At 39.0% G+C, this 19,110-nt stretch overlaps 1 protein-coding gene and 1 pseudogene across 2 annotated transcripts in view; one reads left to right on the forward strand and one right to left on the reverse strand.

Annotated features, from left to right (window-relative positions):
- Positions 1-1,946: 1,946 nt before the first annotated feature.
- The window catches only part of ZNF235 (zinc finger protein 235), a 21,949-nt gene continuing 4,785 nt past the window's right edge, over positions 1,947-19,110 (reverse strand). The window contains exons 3-5 of one of the 2 annotated variants that reach the window (XM_032176571.2): positions 15,889-16,015; positions 15,100-15,183; positions 1,947-5,209 (exon numbers count right to left, since the gene is read on the reverse strand). In XM_032176571.2, the coding sequence (XP_032032462.1) occupies positions 3,231-5,209; positions 15,100-15,183; positions 15,889-16,015 (2,190 nt within the window). In that variant the 3' untranslated portion in view covers positions 1,947-3,230. Of the gene's footprint in view, positions 5,210-15,087; positions 15,184-15,888; positions 16,016-19,110 lie in introns of both variants that reach the window. The other variant, XM_032176570.2, reaches the window with a different exon arrangement.
- Positions 13,381-13,689, forward strand: LOC116483716 (NADH dehydrogenase [ubiquinone] 1 alpha subcomplex subunit 3-like; annotated as a pseudogene).

Raw genomic sequence — 19,110 nt, forward strand, 5'->3', positions numbered from 1 at the left:
TGCTACTTTTAATAATATCCATCATGTCATTCCCTTTCTCACTGAAAAACCCTCACAAGATTAGACAAGTGGCCCTGCAGAACCATATGGCCTTAGATATCCTGACTGCAGCACAAGGCAGCCCTTGTGCACTGATTAAGACTGAATGTTCTGTCCGGGAGCAGTGGACTAGAGTCCCTGTAATCCCAGCACTTTGGGAGGCCGAAAAGGGTGGATCATTTGAGGTCAGGAGTTCACAACTGGCCTGGCCAACACAGTGAAACCCTCTCTACTAAAAATACAAAACTTAGCTGGGCATGGTGGTGTACACCTGTAATCCCAGCTACTGGGGAGGCTAAGGCATGAGAATTGAACTTGAGAGGCAGAGGCTGCAGTGAGCCAAGATTGTGCCACTGCACTCCAGCCTGAGTGACACAGCAAGGCTGTCTCAGGAAAGAAAAAAAAAAAAAGACTAAGTATTGTGAATATATACCACATTATTCTCACAACATAACCTAAGCTATGCATACACTGGACATCCATATTTCTGATACAGATATAGGGTCCTCTCCCAGGACCCTTTAACAGTGTGGTCCAGCTGACTTCCTTATAAAAGACTTTCATATACAGTATGGTTGGTATTCCTCTCATTGTCCTCATCAGCTGCTATGGATTTTACTACTGTTATACACTGAGGACAGACTTTCTCAAAAGTTCCTAGGTCCTTGGTCCTCACACTGTAAATCTCCAGCAAGTTCCTGCTATAGATCTGGGAATGTGGATATATTTCCAACTCCAAGTGAATAGATTCCATTCTGGTACTTCCCAACTATGCCCCCTTTCAGCAGGAAGCAGCCAGATTAACTGCGTTGCCCACTTTCCATAAAAATAGGATGAAGTTTGACAGTGGGGAACTCTTACAGAGTATTCCAGCTTTGAAATGCATTTTAAAACTTTTCTCCCTTTCCTCCCCAATCTCAGAATGTGACCTTATATGTTAAAACTCATCTCTCCCTTTCCCATGAGGTACTTCATGCACAGTGCTCACTTGTATAATTGTGCTTGCTTAGAAATTCCAGGGACTAATTTTAAAGCAAAACAGACACAGAGACTAAACAAATCAGCTGCACAATCCTCCCACTTAGAGGAAGTTATGAACAGTTCATCCACCACTCCTGGGCCAAAGTCAAGACGATGCAAACTGGACCTCCAAATGGGCGATTACTCAAGATAAACCATCAGAAGAAGACATGCAAGACCTGCACCCGACTGCACCGCTCCACTTATTTCCCACACCAAGTTTTCCCTCTTAAACTCCCTCACTCAGCCCAAAAAGTTGGAATGGTCTTTTAAGGTATAAGCCTGGCCATTTCCCAATTGCTAACATTTGATTAGTAAAACTGCTTTCCTTTCACTATATTTTCCTTTTCATGTTTTCAGCCTTTGAGTAGCAAGCAGCTGGACTTAAGCCGGTTACACATCCATAACACAGGATTACATGCCATATAATGAGATAAAGCAAACAAGATTTAGCTATAAGGGATTTTCATTTATGCATAACTTTGTTTCACTTTTACTTTGGTAAAATTGATGTCACTGTAATTTTTTGAAAAGTTAAAATATCATCCCAACCTTCCATGCCACAGTAAACAATTGTTAGCATATTAATATCCTTCTATTATTTCTATGCATATAATCACATCGTTAGGTGGACAGACTTCTATTAATTGGATAATCCCGGGAAGGATCTAACCTAGTTTTCTCATGAATAATGTTTTCTCTAGTCATTATAGACCTCTGATCATCTTAATGGCTGTATCTTATAAGGACATATCAAGACTAACTCAGATATTTTACTTTTTCCTTTTGGAATTCAGGATAAATATCCTTGTGTACAATCTTTCTCGCTTTTGTCACAATCTCCTAAGTGAAATTTCTAGTGCTAGGACTGCCAGGTCAAAGAGTATTTATTGTCCACTAATACCAAGAGATGTTAAGCATAGAATGCTGTGTAAGTGGTAATCCATCTAAATCACTACATTGAATACAATTTCAAGGTTGGGCACAGAGGTTCACATCTGTAATCTCAACACTTCGGGAAGCCAAGGTGGGAGGAATGCTTGAGGCCAGGAGTTTGAGACCAACCTGGGCAACACTGCAAGGCTCTATTAAACAAAATAAATAAACAGTAAGATAAAATTTCAATAAAGACTCAACAGGTTTCTTGCCCTGCCACTTCCTTTTAAGGGGATAAATGTGAGAAATTAACATGCCTGAAATCTGCCAAAGCTCCTTCTAAAGCGGTCTAGATGGAGGAAAGACTATACATAGAAAAGCAACTTGACCTGAACCTGAATGAAAATAATGAGAGGAAACCAATTATTAACAATTCGAGTTTACTAAGAAACTTTTTGTCATCAGTAACTACTTTGAACACTTTCAGAGTTACAGTAAAGCTTAGTGTCCAAAAACTCTAATCATGTAAATTGCAGGGTCACATTAGTTAAAAACAGTATTGTTCAGTCTATCAACTAATGACACTAAAAATCATACTGTACACAACTGATGATACACTGTACAAAGAACTAAGGCTGAAGGATGGGAGCCATTTCATGTCTTTTTTCCAAATTTGTATTCGTATGGATGGCAGTATTATGTACCTTTCAGTACTCACTAAAACTAACGTTATTAAGGCTATTTGCAGGATTCCTTTTGAATATAAATTAATATAAATTTAGAGTAGAAAACACTAGAATTTTCAAGTATTTGTCCTAATTATAGGTATTTTCTTCACTTTCTTCAGTAATTGCTGGGCCCTATTATGAGCCAAGCACAGTTCTACATGGTAGAGATACAGTGGTGAAAAACACCTCCTTACATAGAGGTTACATTTTGTTGACATCAATTTTTTCTGTCAATAATACTTGTGTTAAAGGAAGGCCTCTCTCCCCGGCAGACTCCGACAAGACTTTTCTGCTGTGTTACATCTTGAGAACTGGGACACTTGGTACTCTGATATAAACACTGATCATATTTACAGAACAAAGTTTTCTTGCATCTGTGAAATATGACGTTTGTAAAGAGTTCATGTCCTAACCAAGTCTAAACCACAGTATTTGAGAGACTTCTTTCCTGTCAAGATTCTTTGAAGCTTCTAGTTTTAAAGGAACTTTTCACAATCATCAGCCTGGACTTCCCAACGAAGACAAAGATGTGAGCTCTAACTGAAGGCTGAACCACACCTCTCATTTCTACAGATTCCCTCCAGTATGGACTCTCTGATGGTAGACGAGATGTGACCTCTGACTGAAGCCCTTACAACAGACATCACATATGTAAGGCCTCTCTCCAGTGTGGACTCTCTGGTGTGTGTGAAAATGTGAGGCCTGACTGAAGCCCTTCCCACACTGCTGACACGTATAGGGTTTCTCTCCCGTGTGGACCCTCTGATGGGCACTGAGACCAGCACTCCAACTGAATTCTTTCCCACATTCCTCACACTTAAATGGTTTCTCTCCAGTGTGAATTATCTGATGGACTTGAAGATTTGACCTCTGGCTGAAGGCCTTACCACAAGTGTCACATTTATATGGTTTCTCTCCAGTGTGGACTCTCTGATGGGCTTGAAGGTGTGAGGCCTGACTGAATCGCTTCTGACATGCATCACACTTGAATGGTTTTTCCCCAGTGTGGACGCTCTGGTGGGCTTGAAGATTTGAGGCCTGACTGAAACCCTTACCACACTCTTCACATTTGTAGGGTTTCTCTCCGGTGTGGACTCTCTGATGATTGTGAAGATTCAAGCTCCAATTGAAGCGCTTCCCACACACTTCACATTTGTATGGTTTTTCTCCAGTGTGGACTCTCTGATGTGCTTGAAAATATGAACTCTGACTGAAGCCTTTACCACACACGTTGCATCGAAATGGTTTCTCTCCTGTATGGACCCTCTGATGGCTCTGGAAACTTGAGGCTGAACTAAAACCCTTACCACACTCTTCACATTTATATGGTTTTTCTCCTGTGTGGACTCGTTGATGACTATGAAGATTAAAGCTCAAACTAAAGCACTTACCACACTCATCACATTTGTATGGTTTTTCTTCAGTGTGGACTCTCTGATGGGTATGAAGATTTGAGCTACAACTAAAGCGTTTACCACAATCCCCACATTTGTATGGTTTCTCTCCAGTGTGAATTCTTTCATGGGCCTGAAGATGTGATCTCTGAGTGAAGCCCTTCCCACACACCTCACATTTATAAGGTTTCTCTCCAGTGTGAACTCTGCAATGAATGTTAAGATCTGTGCTACGACTGAAGCCCTTCCCACAACTGTCACATCTATAGGGCTTCTCTCCTGTGTGAATAGGCAAATGAGCATAAAGATGTGAGCTCTGATTAAAGCTCTTACCACACTCATGGCATGTATAGGGTTTCTCCCCTGTGTGGACTCTCTGATGAGTTTGCAGATTTGAGCTCTGACTGAAACCTTTACCACATTCATGACACCAGTAGCGTTTTTTTCCAGTACGAACACTTTGTTGAACAGGAATACCTGAGCTACAATTGGTGTCCTTCTCATGTGTACTACACGCTGGAGACTTCTTTCCCAAGTGCATCTGCTTATGAAGTTCAAGACCGGAGCTATCATTGAAGGCTTCTTCACATTCATTACCCTGGTAGGTTTTCTGTCCTGTGTGAATACTACGCTGGGTAAGAGGTGATACCTTTAGGGTATCTTTACCACAATCACTATTGCTATGAACTTTATCTCTTTTGTGCACTATATTATCATCACGGTGGTGTGAAATACAACTGAAAATGTCAACATATGGAGCGAATATACACAATTTGTTTTTCATCTGAGTCTGCTTACAACTTCTCTGATAATTCTGTGTCTCATTCAGACATATTTTACTCCAAGAATTCGGAAGTTTCCCAGTTGGAAATTCTTGATTTTCAATGATACTGGAATGATCCCCTATGTGATTCACTAGACAGTTGTCATCTGCAGAAGCTTGAATAGATTCTCCTGCTCCCACTTGACAGGGGGAATCATGGTGCTTGGGGAACTGAGAGCTCTTTCCTTCAATATTTATCATAGAGTCTTGACTTCTGGCTAATTTGCTCGCAATGTGTCTCTTGATTTGCCAGCATGAAAGCTCTCCCAGTGAAAAGTACCTTAATCCTGCTTTGTGAAGAGTTGCCATCTCATTTTGATTCCTGTCTCCTGAAAGGATAGAGAGAATAAGGAATAAAGGACCAAGAGACTGACATTAGCAAAGTAGAGAATTAAGATCTAAGCTCTCATTTTCCCCATGGAAACGTTAAAAAAAACTAGACTGGCTGAAATAAATTTATGGGAGCTCTGAAAAGCAGCTGCAACCAAGAGAACACCAAATTTTTTAAAAAGCCATATTTAAGATAGAAAATTTGAGATCAGCCCAGGGTATGGTTAAGGTATATCTTGGATCTTTTCTGAGTATGTGTCTTGCTGCCTGTGTGTCTTCTCTAGTATACGCAACTCCAAAGTGAATGCTTTGTCCAGATGTTTCCAAATTTTACACATAGTTCCTTCGGTATCAGGCTTTAGTTCATGATGGAAATTTTCAGCTTATCTTTACCATCATGGATTTTCTTGGATTTTATTTGCCTGTCGAAACACAGCACTACAGATCTAAGAATAGGACAGGAGGTAGAAACCAGCCAACTGCAGAACAACAAAATGATATCTCAGTAAGTACTTAGAAAGGAAATTTGACTTCTTTGCCTATAAGAATGGTAAATTAAAAGTCACCTCTTCTTTGGCTACAGCAACTGAATCATAAGTAGCAACTACATAAATCAGGCAAAATATATGCCTCAATTATAGGCTCTCATTATACAACCTGCACATCTGGAAGTGTGCTCAAAGTAACTGATAGATAAATCCATATTTATAGCTGGAGATTTCAATATCCCTTTCCAACAGCTGGTAAAGCAAGTAGGAAGATGTGTGGTGGCACTCATGTAACCGAGTCCGTGCTGTGAAAAGGACAGCTGCCCTGGCCCCTTGGGGGTCAGAAGTCACCATGCCAAGGGCTGTGTGAAAGGAGCTAAGTTCCACTGAGACCCAAGCTCCAGTTTTTGAGAAGCCAAAAGGAGGGAGCACCAGACTTCCTTCCAACCAGTGGTGCTGGTATCCTCCAAGTTTCTTCCTCCAGGCCGCCTGTGGATATGCCATCCAGAAACCAGTCCAGCCCAGCCAAGATGATGACCTGTCCCCTTGTACGCTGCTCAAAGACTAACAGAACTTTCCCAGAATTGAGAAGGTTGATGACGTTGTGAAAAGACACTTGTCTTTGGAAATGGCCAACCAGGAGAAGCCAAAAATTAAGCCAGAATAGTTGATAAAAAAGGACATGGCAAGCCCTGAGGACACCAGCTCCCCAGAGGCTGGAATTATCAACTTGAACATCAAGGCCCACAGTTTTGTTTCGTTTTGTTTTTTTGAAATGGAGTTTTGCTCTGCCACTCAGGCTGGAGTACACTGGCATGTTCTCGGCTCACTGCAACCCCCGCCTCCTGGGTTCAAGCAATCCTCCCACCTCAGCCTTTCCCAAAGTGCTGGGATTACAGGCATGAGCCACTGCGCCCAGCCAAGATCCGCAGTTACGAAAAGCACGTGCTGACATATTGAAAGGACAAAGCCCACAAATGCTATCTGCTGATAAGCATCAACCAGAGGAAAAAGACGCTCAAAAACCTCCACAAGATCTATTATGACAACTCTGGGAAGACATGCAGGGACCTGGGGACCGAAGACACCTTTCCTCTCTGAATTACCAAACAGCCCACTGACTGTGGCTTCTGACTAAGAAGGCTCTGTGAATTCAGGTTTTCCAGAATGCGCAAAAGCTGAAGAAACAAAAAAGGTCTTAGCTGCAGCAGCAGCATCGGCAGTCAGAAAACAAAACAAGGCCAGGCGCAGTGGCTCACGCTTGTAATCCCAGCACTTTGGGAGGCCGAGGCGGGCGGATCATGAGGTCAGGAGATCGAGACCACGGTGAAACCCCATCTCTACTAAAAATGCAAAAAAATTAGCCGGGCGTGGTGGCAGGCGCCTGTAGTCCCAGCTACTTGGAGAGGCTGAGGCAGGAGAATGGCGTGAACCCGGGAGGCGGAGCTTGCAGTGAACCGAGATCGTGCCACTGCACTCCAACCTGGGTGACAGAGCGAGACTCCGTCTCAATAAAAATAAAAAATAAAAAATAAAAAAAAAGAAAACAAAACAAAACAAAAACAATAAATTATGTTAAAAATAAAACACAACAAAAAAACAAATAGGTAATAAGTGAAGACACAGGCTTAAGGCAATACTATCAACCAAGTTGACTACTTGGTCTTTATAGGACACTCTATCCAATAAGAGCAGAAAATGTTATTTTCAGGTGCACATGGAACATACTCCAAGATAGACCATATTCTAGGCCATAAAACAAGTTCTAACAGATGCAAAAGGAGTCAAGTCACACAAAGGGTATTCTAACCACAACTGATTTAAATCAGAAATTATGAACAGAAACATCTCTGCAAAATCTTCAAATATTCAGAGAATAAATAACATACTTCTAAATAAACTGTGGATCAAAAATAATTCAAGAGACTTTATAAATTGAGTGAAAATAAAAAACCAACATATCAAGATTTCTACTTAGAGAAAAATTTATAAAGCAGAAATGTGTCAAAGAAACTAAAAACACAACAACAAATTAAACACAAAGTAAGCATAAATAGAAAATAAGAAAACAGAAATAGCTAGTTCTTTGGAAAGAACAATAAAATTAATAAACTCTAGCATGCATGATAGAAAGAAGATACAAATTACAAACATCAGGATGAGAGGTGACATCACTATAGATCCTATATATATTATTAAAAGGATAAGGGACTTATGAACTTTATGGCAATAAATGCAACAATGCAGATGAACTGGACAAATTTCTTGAAAGACACAAAATAAGTTTACTTGAGAACATACACATAATCTGAATAGCCCTTATCTACCAAAGAAACAGAATTCATACTTACAAACATTTCCACAAACAAAAGTTCAGACTTATAGGGCTTCATCCATGAATTTTACCAAACATATAAGGAAGAAACAATACCAATACTAGACAAACTCTTCCAGAAAAATGAAAAGGTGTAAATACTTCTCAACACATTTTAGGAAGCCAGCATTATTCTAACACCAAAATAAGACAATGACATTCCAAGAAAAGGCAACTACAGACTAATATTCCTAATGAACATATTTATAAAATTCTTAACAAAATGTGATCAATCAAATCTAACAATGTATAAAAAGGATAAATCACGACAAAGTAGTGATTATCTCAAGAATGCAAGGCTGATTTAGTATTCTAAAATTAGACCTAAATGCTTCCCTCAGAAAATCAGGAACAAGGCAAGCATATCCACTCTCGCCACCTTTATTCAACATTACTGAAGTTCTAGTCAGTGCAGTAAGACAGGAAAAAAACAACATGAAATAAAGATCATAAAGGAAAAAATGAGCCAGATAAATAATATGAAATACTGATTTTAAGGAAGTTCAATGAGATACAAAAGAAATTTGAAAAGCAATACAAAAAAATCAATTCAGGATATGAATGAGAAATTTACCAGAGAAAGAGAGAGATATCTTTTTTTAAAAAGCCAAACAAATAAAAACTTCTGGAAATGAAAAAACCATTGAAGAAATTACAAAATACAGTTGAAAGCTTTTACAATAGACTAGACAAGCAGAAGAAAGAATCTCAGTACTTCAAGACAGGTCTTTTGAATTAATCTAGCCAGACAAAAGTAAAGAAAAAATAATAAAGAAGAAAAAAAAAAGCTTCTAAGAAGTACGAAACTATATAAAGCAACCAAACCTATGAATCATAGGTATTCTTGAGGGAGAAGAAAAAGTAAAAAGTTTGGAAACCTAGTTAAGGAAATAATTGAGGAAAACTTCCTCAATCTAGCAAGAGCTTTAGATACCCAGATGAAAGAGACCTAATGAACTCCAGGAAAATACATTGCAAGATGGAACTCACCACAGCATACAGTCATCAGACTAAGGTTTATATGAAGGATAAAATCCTAAAATCAGCAAAAGAAAAGTGTTTAGCCACCTATAAAGGAAGCTCCATCACACAATTCAACTTGTAGAAACCTTACAAGCCAGAAGAGATTGGGATTCTATTTTCAAGTTGCTTCAAAAAACAAAAAAATTTGTATCCTACTAGAATAAGCTCTATAAACGAAGGAAAAATAAGCCTTCCCCAAATAAACAAACACTTAGGGAGTTTGTCACCACTAGACCAGGTCTACAGGGAATGCTCAAGTGAGTTCTAACCGTGAAAACAAAAGGTTGATACTTGCCATGATAAAAGACACAAAAGTATAAAACTCGCAGGCCTTATAAAATAATTAACACAAAGAAGGAAGATAAAGAAATCAAATGGCAACATAACTCATCTTACTGATAAAGACACAGACTGAAGGTAAAGAGGTAGAAAAAGATATTCCATGCAAATGGAAACCAGAAACGAGCAGGAGTAGCTATTTTTATATCAGATAAAAAAAGACTTTAAATCAACAGCAGTAAAAAAAAAAAAAAGACAAAGTCATTACATAATGATAAAGTGATCAATAAACAAATAAGATATAACAATCCTAACTATATAGACACCAAACATTAGGGCACCCAAATTCATAAAACAAATATTATTAGACCTAAAAAAATACACAGCAATACAGTAACAGTGGGGGACCTCAATACCCTACAGACACCACTAGATAGACTGAGACAGAAAATCAACAAAGAAACACTGGACTTAAATTAAATTTTAGGTCAAATGGAGTTAACAGACATTTACAGAACATTCTATCCAACAGCAGAATATACACTCTTCTGATTAGCACATGGAGCATTCTCCAAGATAGAACATATGTTAGGTCACAAAAAAGTCTCAATACATTTTTAAAAACCAAAATCACACCAAGTATCTTCTCATACCTCAGCAGAATAAAACTAGAAATCAATTCCAAGAAGAACTCTAGAAACTATACAAATACATGAAAATTAAACATGATCCTAAACAATCTTTGGGTTAATGACAAAATTAAGACAAATTTTAAAATTTCTTGAAATGAATGAAAAGGAAAATACAATATACCAAAACCTCTGGGATAAAGCAAAAGCAGTGCTAAGAGGGAAGTTTATGGTGTTAAATGTCTACATTAAAAAAAAAGATAAAAAATTAACAACCTATGTCTCACCTCCAGGAACTAGAAAAACAAGAACAATCCAAACCCAAAGTCAGCAGAAGAAAGATGTAACAAAGACCACAGCAGAACTAAATAAAATAGAGAACCAAGGAACCATACAAAGGATCAATGCAATGAAAAGCTCGTTTTTATCTTTGAAAAGATAAAATTGATAGACTGCCAGTAAGACTAGCCAAAAAAAGAGAAGATCCAAATAAACATAATCAGAAATGAATAAGGAGACATTACAACTAATACCATAGAAATAAAAAACATGATCAGACACTATTATGAACAATACACTTGAAAACTAGAAATTCTAGATAAAATGAACTAATTCCTGGAAACATACAACCTCCCAAGATTGAGCCAGGAAGAAACAGAAATCCTGAACAGACCAGTAATGGGCAGTAAGATTGAATCAGCAATGCAAGATCTCCCAAGAACAAAAAAGCCCAGGACCAGAAAAATGTACACTGGAATTCCACAAAAGGTACAAAGAACTGGTACCAATTCTACTAAAACTCTTCCAAAAAATCTAAGAGGAGAGGATCCTCCCTAACTCATTCTACAAAGCCAGTATTGCTCTGATACCAAAGTCGGACAAAGACACAACAAAAAAAGACAACTACAGAGCAATATCCCTGACGAATGTAGATGCAAAAATCCTCCAAAAACAAACACAAATCCCCCCACAAAACCCCCCAAACCAAATCTAATAGCACATCAAGAAGATAAGCCACCATGATCGAGTGGGTTTTATTCCAAGGATGCAAGAATGGTTCAACATACACAAACCAATAAATGTGATTCAGCCTATCAACAGAATTAAAAACAAAAACCACATGACCATCTCAACAGATATATAAAAACCATTTGACAAAATTCAGCATCCTCTCATGATAAAAACCTTCAACTAGGCACAGAAGAAACATACTTCAAAATAATAAAAGCCATATATGACAACCCATAGGTAACATACTGAATGGGGAAAAGCTGAAAGCATTCTCTCTAAGAACTGGAATAAAACAAGGATTGCCCACTTTCACCACTCCTATTCCACACAGCACTGGAAGTCCTAGCCAAAGTAATCAGGCAAGAGAAAGAGAGAAAACCAATCTAAATTGGAAAAAAGAGTAAGTCACTTAATATCTCTGTTTTCTGACAATCTGATCTTATATCTACAAATCCCTAAAGACTCCTCCAAAAGAATCCTAGATTTGATAAACGACTTCAGTAAAGTTTCAGGATTAAAAAAGTCAGTATACAAAAGTCAGTAGCATTTCTATACAACAATAATGATCAGGCTAAAAACCAAATCAAGAACACAATCCAATTTATAGTATCTACAAAAAAATTAAAATACCTAGGAATGTATTTAACCAAGGAGGGGAAAGATCTAACCAAGGAAAATTATGAAACAATAATGAAAGAAGTTGCAGATGACATTAAAAAAATGGAAAAACATCCCATGCTCACGGATCAGCAGAATCGATATTGTTACAAAGACCATACTGCCCAAAGCAATCTACAAATTCAGTGCAATTGCTATCTAAATACTAATGTCATTTTTTACAGAGGAAAAACAATTCTATAATTCACATGGAACCAAAAAAGAGCCTGAATAGACAAAGCAATCCTAAACAAATAACAAAACAGGAGGCATTATAGTACTTGACTTCAAATTACACTACATGGCTATAGTAACCAAAACAGCATGGTACTGATGTAAAAATAGATACATAGATCAATGGAATAGAAAAGAGAACTCAGAAATAAGTCACATACCTACAGCCAACTGATCTTTGACAAAGTCGAAAAAAACATACACTGGGGAAAAGACATCCTATTGAATAAATGGTGTTATTTAATCCATCCTGAGTTCATTACCTGAGATCTCCTGAGATCCGTAACAGATTCTAATAATAGCCATTCTGACTCGTATAAGATGATATCTCACCAGTGTTTTAATCTGCATTTCTAGAAATCACTGGTAATTTCAACCACAGGAGGCAACCTGAGAAAGCTCCAAGTGGTCAAAGTAGAAACAACTTGGTAACAAAATAAACAATGCAATACTGGATTATAACACAAAGTATAAATAAATACATATGAGCCCATACTGATTATAGAATGGATATTAAGTGACAATAAGGAGTTACTGTTGTAGATAGATACTGATAAATGGGTGATATGACATTCTCCAGCAAAAAATAAAAGGGAATAGATAAAACAGGAACAGCAGAAAGTTGATAACTGCTAAGACAGTATGGATATACAAAGTCTATGGCATTATTTACTTTTCTATGTTTTTTCAGTTTTCAAAATAAAAAGTTTAAAGTCATAGAAAGGAAAACAAATAGGTCATCCAAATTATGTGTATGTTGGGGGAAGGGTGGAGAAGCAGAAATTACCCATTTAAACTATCAGTCAATTTTCATTAACAGAAAAAGATGTAAAATGAATGTTAAAACTGAACTGAATGGTGGGATAACAAATGGCATCCTACTAAGTCATTTTTATCACATATCTCCCTCAGTTTGGTGGATTATATGATATCTTAACAAAGGACATAAGCAATTTTAGAATTAATCAATTTTCTATGTTTTATACATTTTTGAAGTATAGGGACCTAACGAATATATACACGTAGACTATGATTATACAGAACACTCCACCCAATAACAGCAGAATACACATTTTTCTGAAGTACATACGGAACATTCTCTAGGATACACCATACATTAAACTACAAAAAAGCCTTAATAAATATAAAAAGATTAAAATCACACAAAGTATCTCTGCTGATCAAAATGAAATGAAACTAGCAATGAATAGCAGAATAAAACCTGAAAATTCCATAAATATGTGAAAATTAAACAATACACATAGAACCAATAGATCAAAGAAGAAATCACAGGGGAAACTAGAAAATATCTTGGGATAAATGAAAACAAATCCACTGCAAAAACAGTGCTAAGGGGGAAATCTATAGCTATAAATGCTTACAATGAAAAGGAAAAAGGTCTCAAATCAACATCATAACCTTACACCTTAAGGAAATGAAAAAAATAACAAGCCATCGCCATTACCAAGACGAAGATGGCTGCAAGACTTGCTGCCTTCTTCAAAAATGCCTGGGCCAAGCAGCCAGTGCTGGCTGTGTCCTTCACCATTGCAGGCCATGCTATAATTCTGCCCCCACTCAGTGCCTACACCAAGTATGCCATCATGATCAACCAGGCCACATCCTACAATTACCCAATGCCTGTCTGAGATGATGGAAGCATGCCTTACATGTCCAGCCACCCCCAGGACTCCTAGGGCCCAACCCTGGAGTGGCTGAAGAAACTGAGCATCTCCACTGACAGGGAGGAGGACCCTCCCCAGTGGCTCCCAATAAAAATGTGAAAACCAAAAAACAAAACCAAATTAAACCCAATACTGACAGAAGAAAGGAATCTAACCTTTTTTTTTTGAGACAGAGTTTCACTTTTGTTGCCCAGGCTGAAGTGCAATGGTGCGATCTCGGCTCACTGCAACTTCTGCCTCCTGGGTTCAAGCGATTCTCCTGCCTCAGCCTCCCGAGTAGCTGGGACTACAGGCATGTGCCACCACGCCTGGCTAATTTTGTATTTTTAGTAGAGACAGGGTTTCTCCATGTTGGTCAGGCTGGTCTAGAACTCCCGACCTCAGGTGATCCGCCCACCTTGGCCTCCCAAAGTGCTGGGATTACAGGCATGAGCCACCGCGCCTGGCTGGAAGACGGTATTTTAAGAAAGCCTCTCATAAAATGATTTCTGAGCAGAGGCATGAATGAAATAAGGAAGAGGGGCTGGGCGCAGTGGCTCACATCTATAATCCCAGCATTTTGGGGAGGCTGAGGTGGGCAGATTGCTTGAGTCCAGGAGTTCAAGAGCAGCCTGGGCAACATGGGGAAACCTCGTCTGTACAAAAAATAAAAAAATTAGCCGGCTGTGGTGGTGCACACCTGTAGTTCCAGCTACTCAGAGGGCTGAGGTGGGAGGATTGCTTGAGCACAGGAGGTGGAGATTGCAGTGAGCCGAGACTGTGTCGTTGCACTCCAGCCTGGGCAACAGATTCAAACCCTATCTCAATCAATCAATCAATCAATCAATCAGAAAGAGGACAAAGATTTAAGAAAAAACAGCATTGCAGCCAGAGAATAGAAAGTAAAAGGCTGTGATGCAGATGTCATATTTGAGGAACAAGTGAGGGTGGCAGAGACAAAGAGAGGGGGAAAAACAGAATGGTAAAGCTAGGTGAATAGGCAAACATTATACAGCCTTACAAGCTCCTTAAATACACTGGATTTTACTCGTGAAATGGGAAGCCAGTGGAAGGTCTGAAGCAGACGAGTGACATGATGTGACAGATGTTTTCCTTCTTTTTTTTTTCTGAGACAGGGTCTCGCTCTATCACCCAGGTTGCAGTGCAGTGGCAGATCTCAGCTCACTGCAACCCACGCCTCTCAGGTTCAAGCAATCCTCCCATCTCAGCCTCCTGAGTAGCTGGGACTACAGGCACACCCGCATCTAGCTAATTTTTTTATATTTTGTAGAGACAGGGTTTTGCCATGTTACCCAGGCTGGTCTTGAACTCCTGACCTCAAGTGATCCACCTGCCAGGCCTCCCAAAGTGCTGGGATTAGAGGCTTGAGCCGTCGCGCCCAGCCATGACAGATGTTTTTTAAAAAAGGTCTCTCAGATAGCTGGGTGGAGAAGAAATTATCCTGAATAAAGGAAAAATAACAGCTGTTAACTACGATTCCGGCTGCACAGTACTCACCTGAATGCTTACCTCTTTGGGTTTGAAGCTCCTTCATCCAAAGCTTTTCTTCCCTCTCCAACTGGGATATCATATCTGGTTTGAAGGACTGATGTCCTATAAAAAGATAGTATTTAAGTGAAAACGTTAAAGGCAAAGAGTACTGAAAAAATCTGGTTCCAATCACATGATGTAAGTCTCCTCCCTACCCCCGCATGCAATGTTTAGGGAACATTTTTTTTTTTTATCATGACACATTATAAGAAATACATTTACTATCACTGGAAATACATTACCCTATGTAAACTATTGAAATAAAAGATTAAAGGACCAATTTCTAATCAATATCTGTTTTCATCACATCCCTTACTGCAAGCAGCGGCAGTTATTGCCACAATGTGCACCATTCTGGCTAAGGGGCTCTGATATTGTTACTCTATGTTATTACAAAAATGCTGATGCAACTTACTAATTTCCTGACCCACCAATGGATCATGACCCACAAGTTTAAAAAAGATATATGAAATAAGGAATCAGGAGGAGCCAAGCGCAACTGTCCTTTTATAGTTCATTTCTAAAAGAAAATCAGTTGTCTTGGAACAAAGGTCAGAAACATCTTGTCTCTATGCCCTAGAGAGACAGAAAAACTCTAGTCTCTGAGCAGTCCCAAAGCCTTGAACAAGGGGACAGAGGCCAGGGATGCCACTAAACATCCCAAAATACATAGGATAGCCTGATACAACACAGAATTATTTGGCCCAAAACATCAATGGCATGGAGGTTGAGAAACCCTGCTGAATTACAGAGCGTGCCTGTCCTTACCCACTGAAACCAGGTTCCTAAAGTTCTCCAGCATCACATCTCGGTACAGCTTCTTCTGGGCAGAGTCCAGCATACCCAGCTCCTCCTCAGTGAAGGCCACGGCCACATCCCTGAATGTCACTGCCTCCTAGAACATCAAGCACACGTAACCTCAATCTCATACCCAATGGCCACTGGCACCTAAGCAACTCTTTCTGTAGAGTTACTATTCTTCCCCTTCCACAATCACACCAAAAATGCTAGGGGGAAAAAGGAAAATACCTTGTACATGTAACATGGTGCCCTTTATATAGTTAAATCCCTAGAACTGTCATTGTTAAATCATGGCAGACACACATTTTACCATTTGACTGATAGCGCCAAATTTTGTAAGAAATTTTGCATTAATTTCTTCCCAACAGTGTTTGATAGTACCTATCTTCTCTCACTGGATAGTATCACTATTTTGTCAATCCAACGGGCCTTCATAAAGCTCTGGGACAAGTATGCAGTTCACTCTCTGGGTTCTCAGGAACATGCTGTATTGGTCAACTGCAGCAGCATTTAGGGTCAAGGTTAAGAGTACAGGCTCTGGAGTTTGACTGCCTTAGTTCACATTCCAAGGATCTATCCATTGCTAGTTCTGTGACGTTGGTCAAGTCACCTACCTTCTCAATACCTCAATTTCCCCATCTGTATAAGAGGACCTATATCATAGGGTCCTTGAAGGGATTAAATGAGTGAATACATATAAGGAACTTAGGGCAGTGTGTGACATACAGTAAGTACTCAATAAATGTTGATCATTACTCTTATTATCATCACCATCATCTATTTCATCCCATTCATGGCTGCATGATAGTCCATAAACATGATCTACAATATATTTAACCATTCTAAATAATGCACGTTCGATCGTTTTAAATTTAAAAGTGACAAACAATGCCACAAAAAAACATATTTTTACATAGATCTCAGCCGCTCGTATGGTTATTTCCTTAAGATAAGTTCTGGCTGGGCGCAATGGCTCACTTCTGTAATCCCAGCACTTTGAGAGGTCGAGGCGGGCGGATCACTTGAGGTCAGGAGTTCAAGACCAGCCCGACCAACATGGTGAAACCCTGTCTCTACTAAAAATTAGTTGGGCATAGGGGCACACACCTGTAATCCCAGCTACTCGGGGGGCTGAGGCAGGAGAATCACTTGAACCCGGCAGGCGGAGGTTGCAGTGAGCCGAGATCATGTCACTGTGCTCCAGCCTGAACGACAGAGCGAGACTCCATCTCAAAAAAAAGGTAAGTTCCAAGAAGTGGTAATTACATTGTAAAAAAATATATATACCTTTGTTTTGCTGGTATAATGTTAATTTTCTCGATTAACTCTTCCTATAAGAGATTATAAGTATTCCCGATTCTCCACACTCTGGCCAAAACTGGACATTGTATTATTTTTTTTTTAATCTTGAGTAATTTGGTGAGTGATATAAACAACTATTTATTTAATTTTTTTTAAAGATCATCTGATATTATTTTTCTTCACATATTGCCTTTGCTTAATCCTATTGGGATTTTTCATGTATCAGTAACATTACTATTAAGAATATTAAGTCATTTTCTAGAATAAATAAATTCCTACCCCCGCACCTGTTTCCTATTTGTCTCATAAAGTTTGTATATGGTGTTTTTCTGTATGGAAATTAACACTTTTTATCTGAAGACACTGCACATCCCTGCATTTGTTTTGGCTGCAGTTCTGAACATCTATGCACTAAACAACTCGATGACACATGTGGCAAAGAGCCATGCACTAAGAAAGGGAATCTGGTGAAGAGCAATGCGATTTCTGGAGCCCTTCATCTACCAGGACACGCCAGGGACACATACATGTGTAGCATGGACTCAGCTCCCTGAATAGTCTCTTTTTTTTTTTTTTTTTTCTTTTTTGAGACAGTCTCAGTCTGTTGCCCAGGTTGGAGTGTAGTCGTGTGATCTCGGCTCACTGCAACCTCCGCCTCCCAGGTTCAAGCAATTTTTCTGCCTCATCTACATGAGTAGCTGGGCTTACAGGCGTGTGCCACCACGCCCAGCTAATTTTTGTATTTTTAGTAGAGACAGGGTTTCACCATGTTGACCAGGCAGGTCTCGAACTCCTGATCTCAAGTGATCCACCCACCTCAGCCCCAAAGTGCTGGGATTACAGGTGAGCCACTGTGCCTGGCCTTCACCCAAACGAACACCTGAAAGTTCTGGCTTAGGCACCGGAAGCTTTAACGTCAGCTGGGCATTGAGTGGACTACAGTAAGCGACTAAAGGTTCACACCTGTCTCTTTATGTTTAAAATACAGATAAGGCCATCTGCATCCTCACAAAGCTGTTCCATGGTGCAAATTCCTGGCGAATCTCCTAGTGCTATATGACTTTTAAACTAAGTATGTACATCTTTAAAATATAATAACATGTTAATGAATAAAACAGATACTTAACTATAATGCAAGGTTTTACTTAGAATTAAAGAAAGAAATCTAGCTCTTGTTTGAAACTAAAATTACTTTCTCTGATTTTGGCAACAGTCAGATGCTATTGCACCAAGCTATACTTTATTCTCTCCATAAAATGAAGTACCGCGTATGAGAAAATGAGTCTAAACTTTAAAGATTAAAAAAAGGTAGAATTCTCAGAATTCCTATTTGGGAAGAGAAGTTAATATGGGGAAAAACTGCTATTGTCAATGTCCTTAAAATGGCAAAATTCATAGATTACATAAACACGGAGAATGAGGAAAAACAAAATCAAGTAAATGATGGAAAATGATGTGATCACTGAAAAAGTAGGTAGTATAAAATTAAATTTAAAATATTTGAAATTGTACCTAAAGTATGATTATATATGTGAGTGCAAATGAAAAGGAATGTGGGAAATGATTTGTAAACATATTCGTAATGTGAGAGTTGTTTTCCATTTAAAAAATGTATCTGTTAGGCCAAGGCAGGAGGATCGCTTGAGCCCAGCAGTTCAAGACCAGCCTGGGCAACACAGGAACACCCCGTCTCTACTAAAAAGAATTAGCCGGTTGTGCTGGTGAGTGCCTGTGGTCCCAGCTACTCAAAAGGCTAAGGTGGGAGGATCTCTTGAGCCCAGGAGGCCCAGGCTGCAGTGAGCCACTGCACTCCAGCCTGGGAAACAGGGTGAGACTCTGTCTCTAAATATATATATTTAGAGATTTATATTTACATATATATATAAA

Source organism: Hylobates moloch, unplaced genomic scaffold (genome assembly GCF_009828535.3).
Source record: "Hylobates moloch isolate HMO894 unplaced genomic scaffold, HMol_V3 SCAFFOLD_15, whole genome shotgun sequence".
Classification (NCBI taxonomy): Eukaryota; Metazoa; Chordata; class Mammalia; order Primates; family Hylobatidae; genus Hylobates; species Hylobates moloch.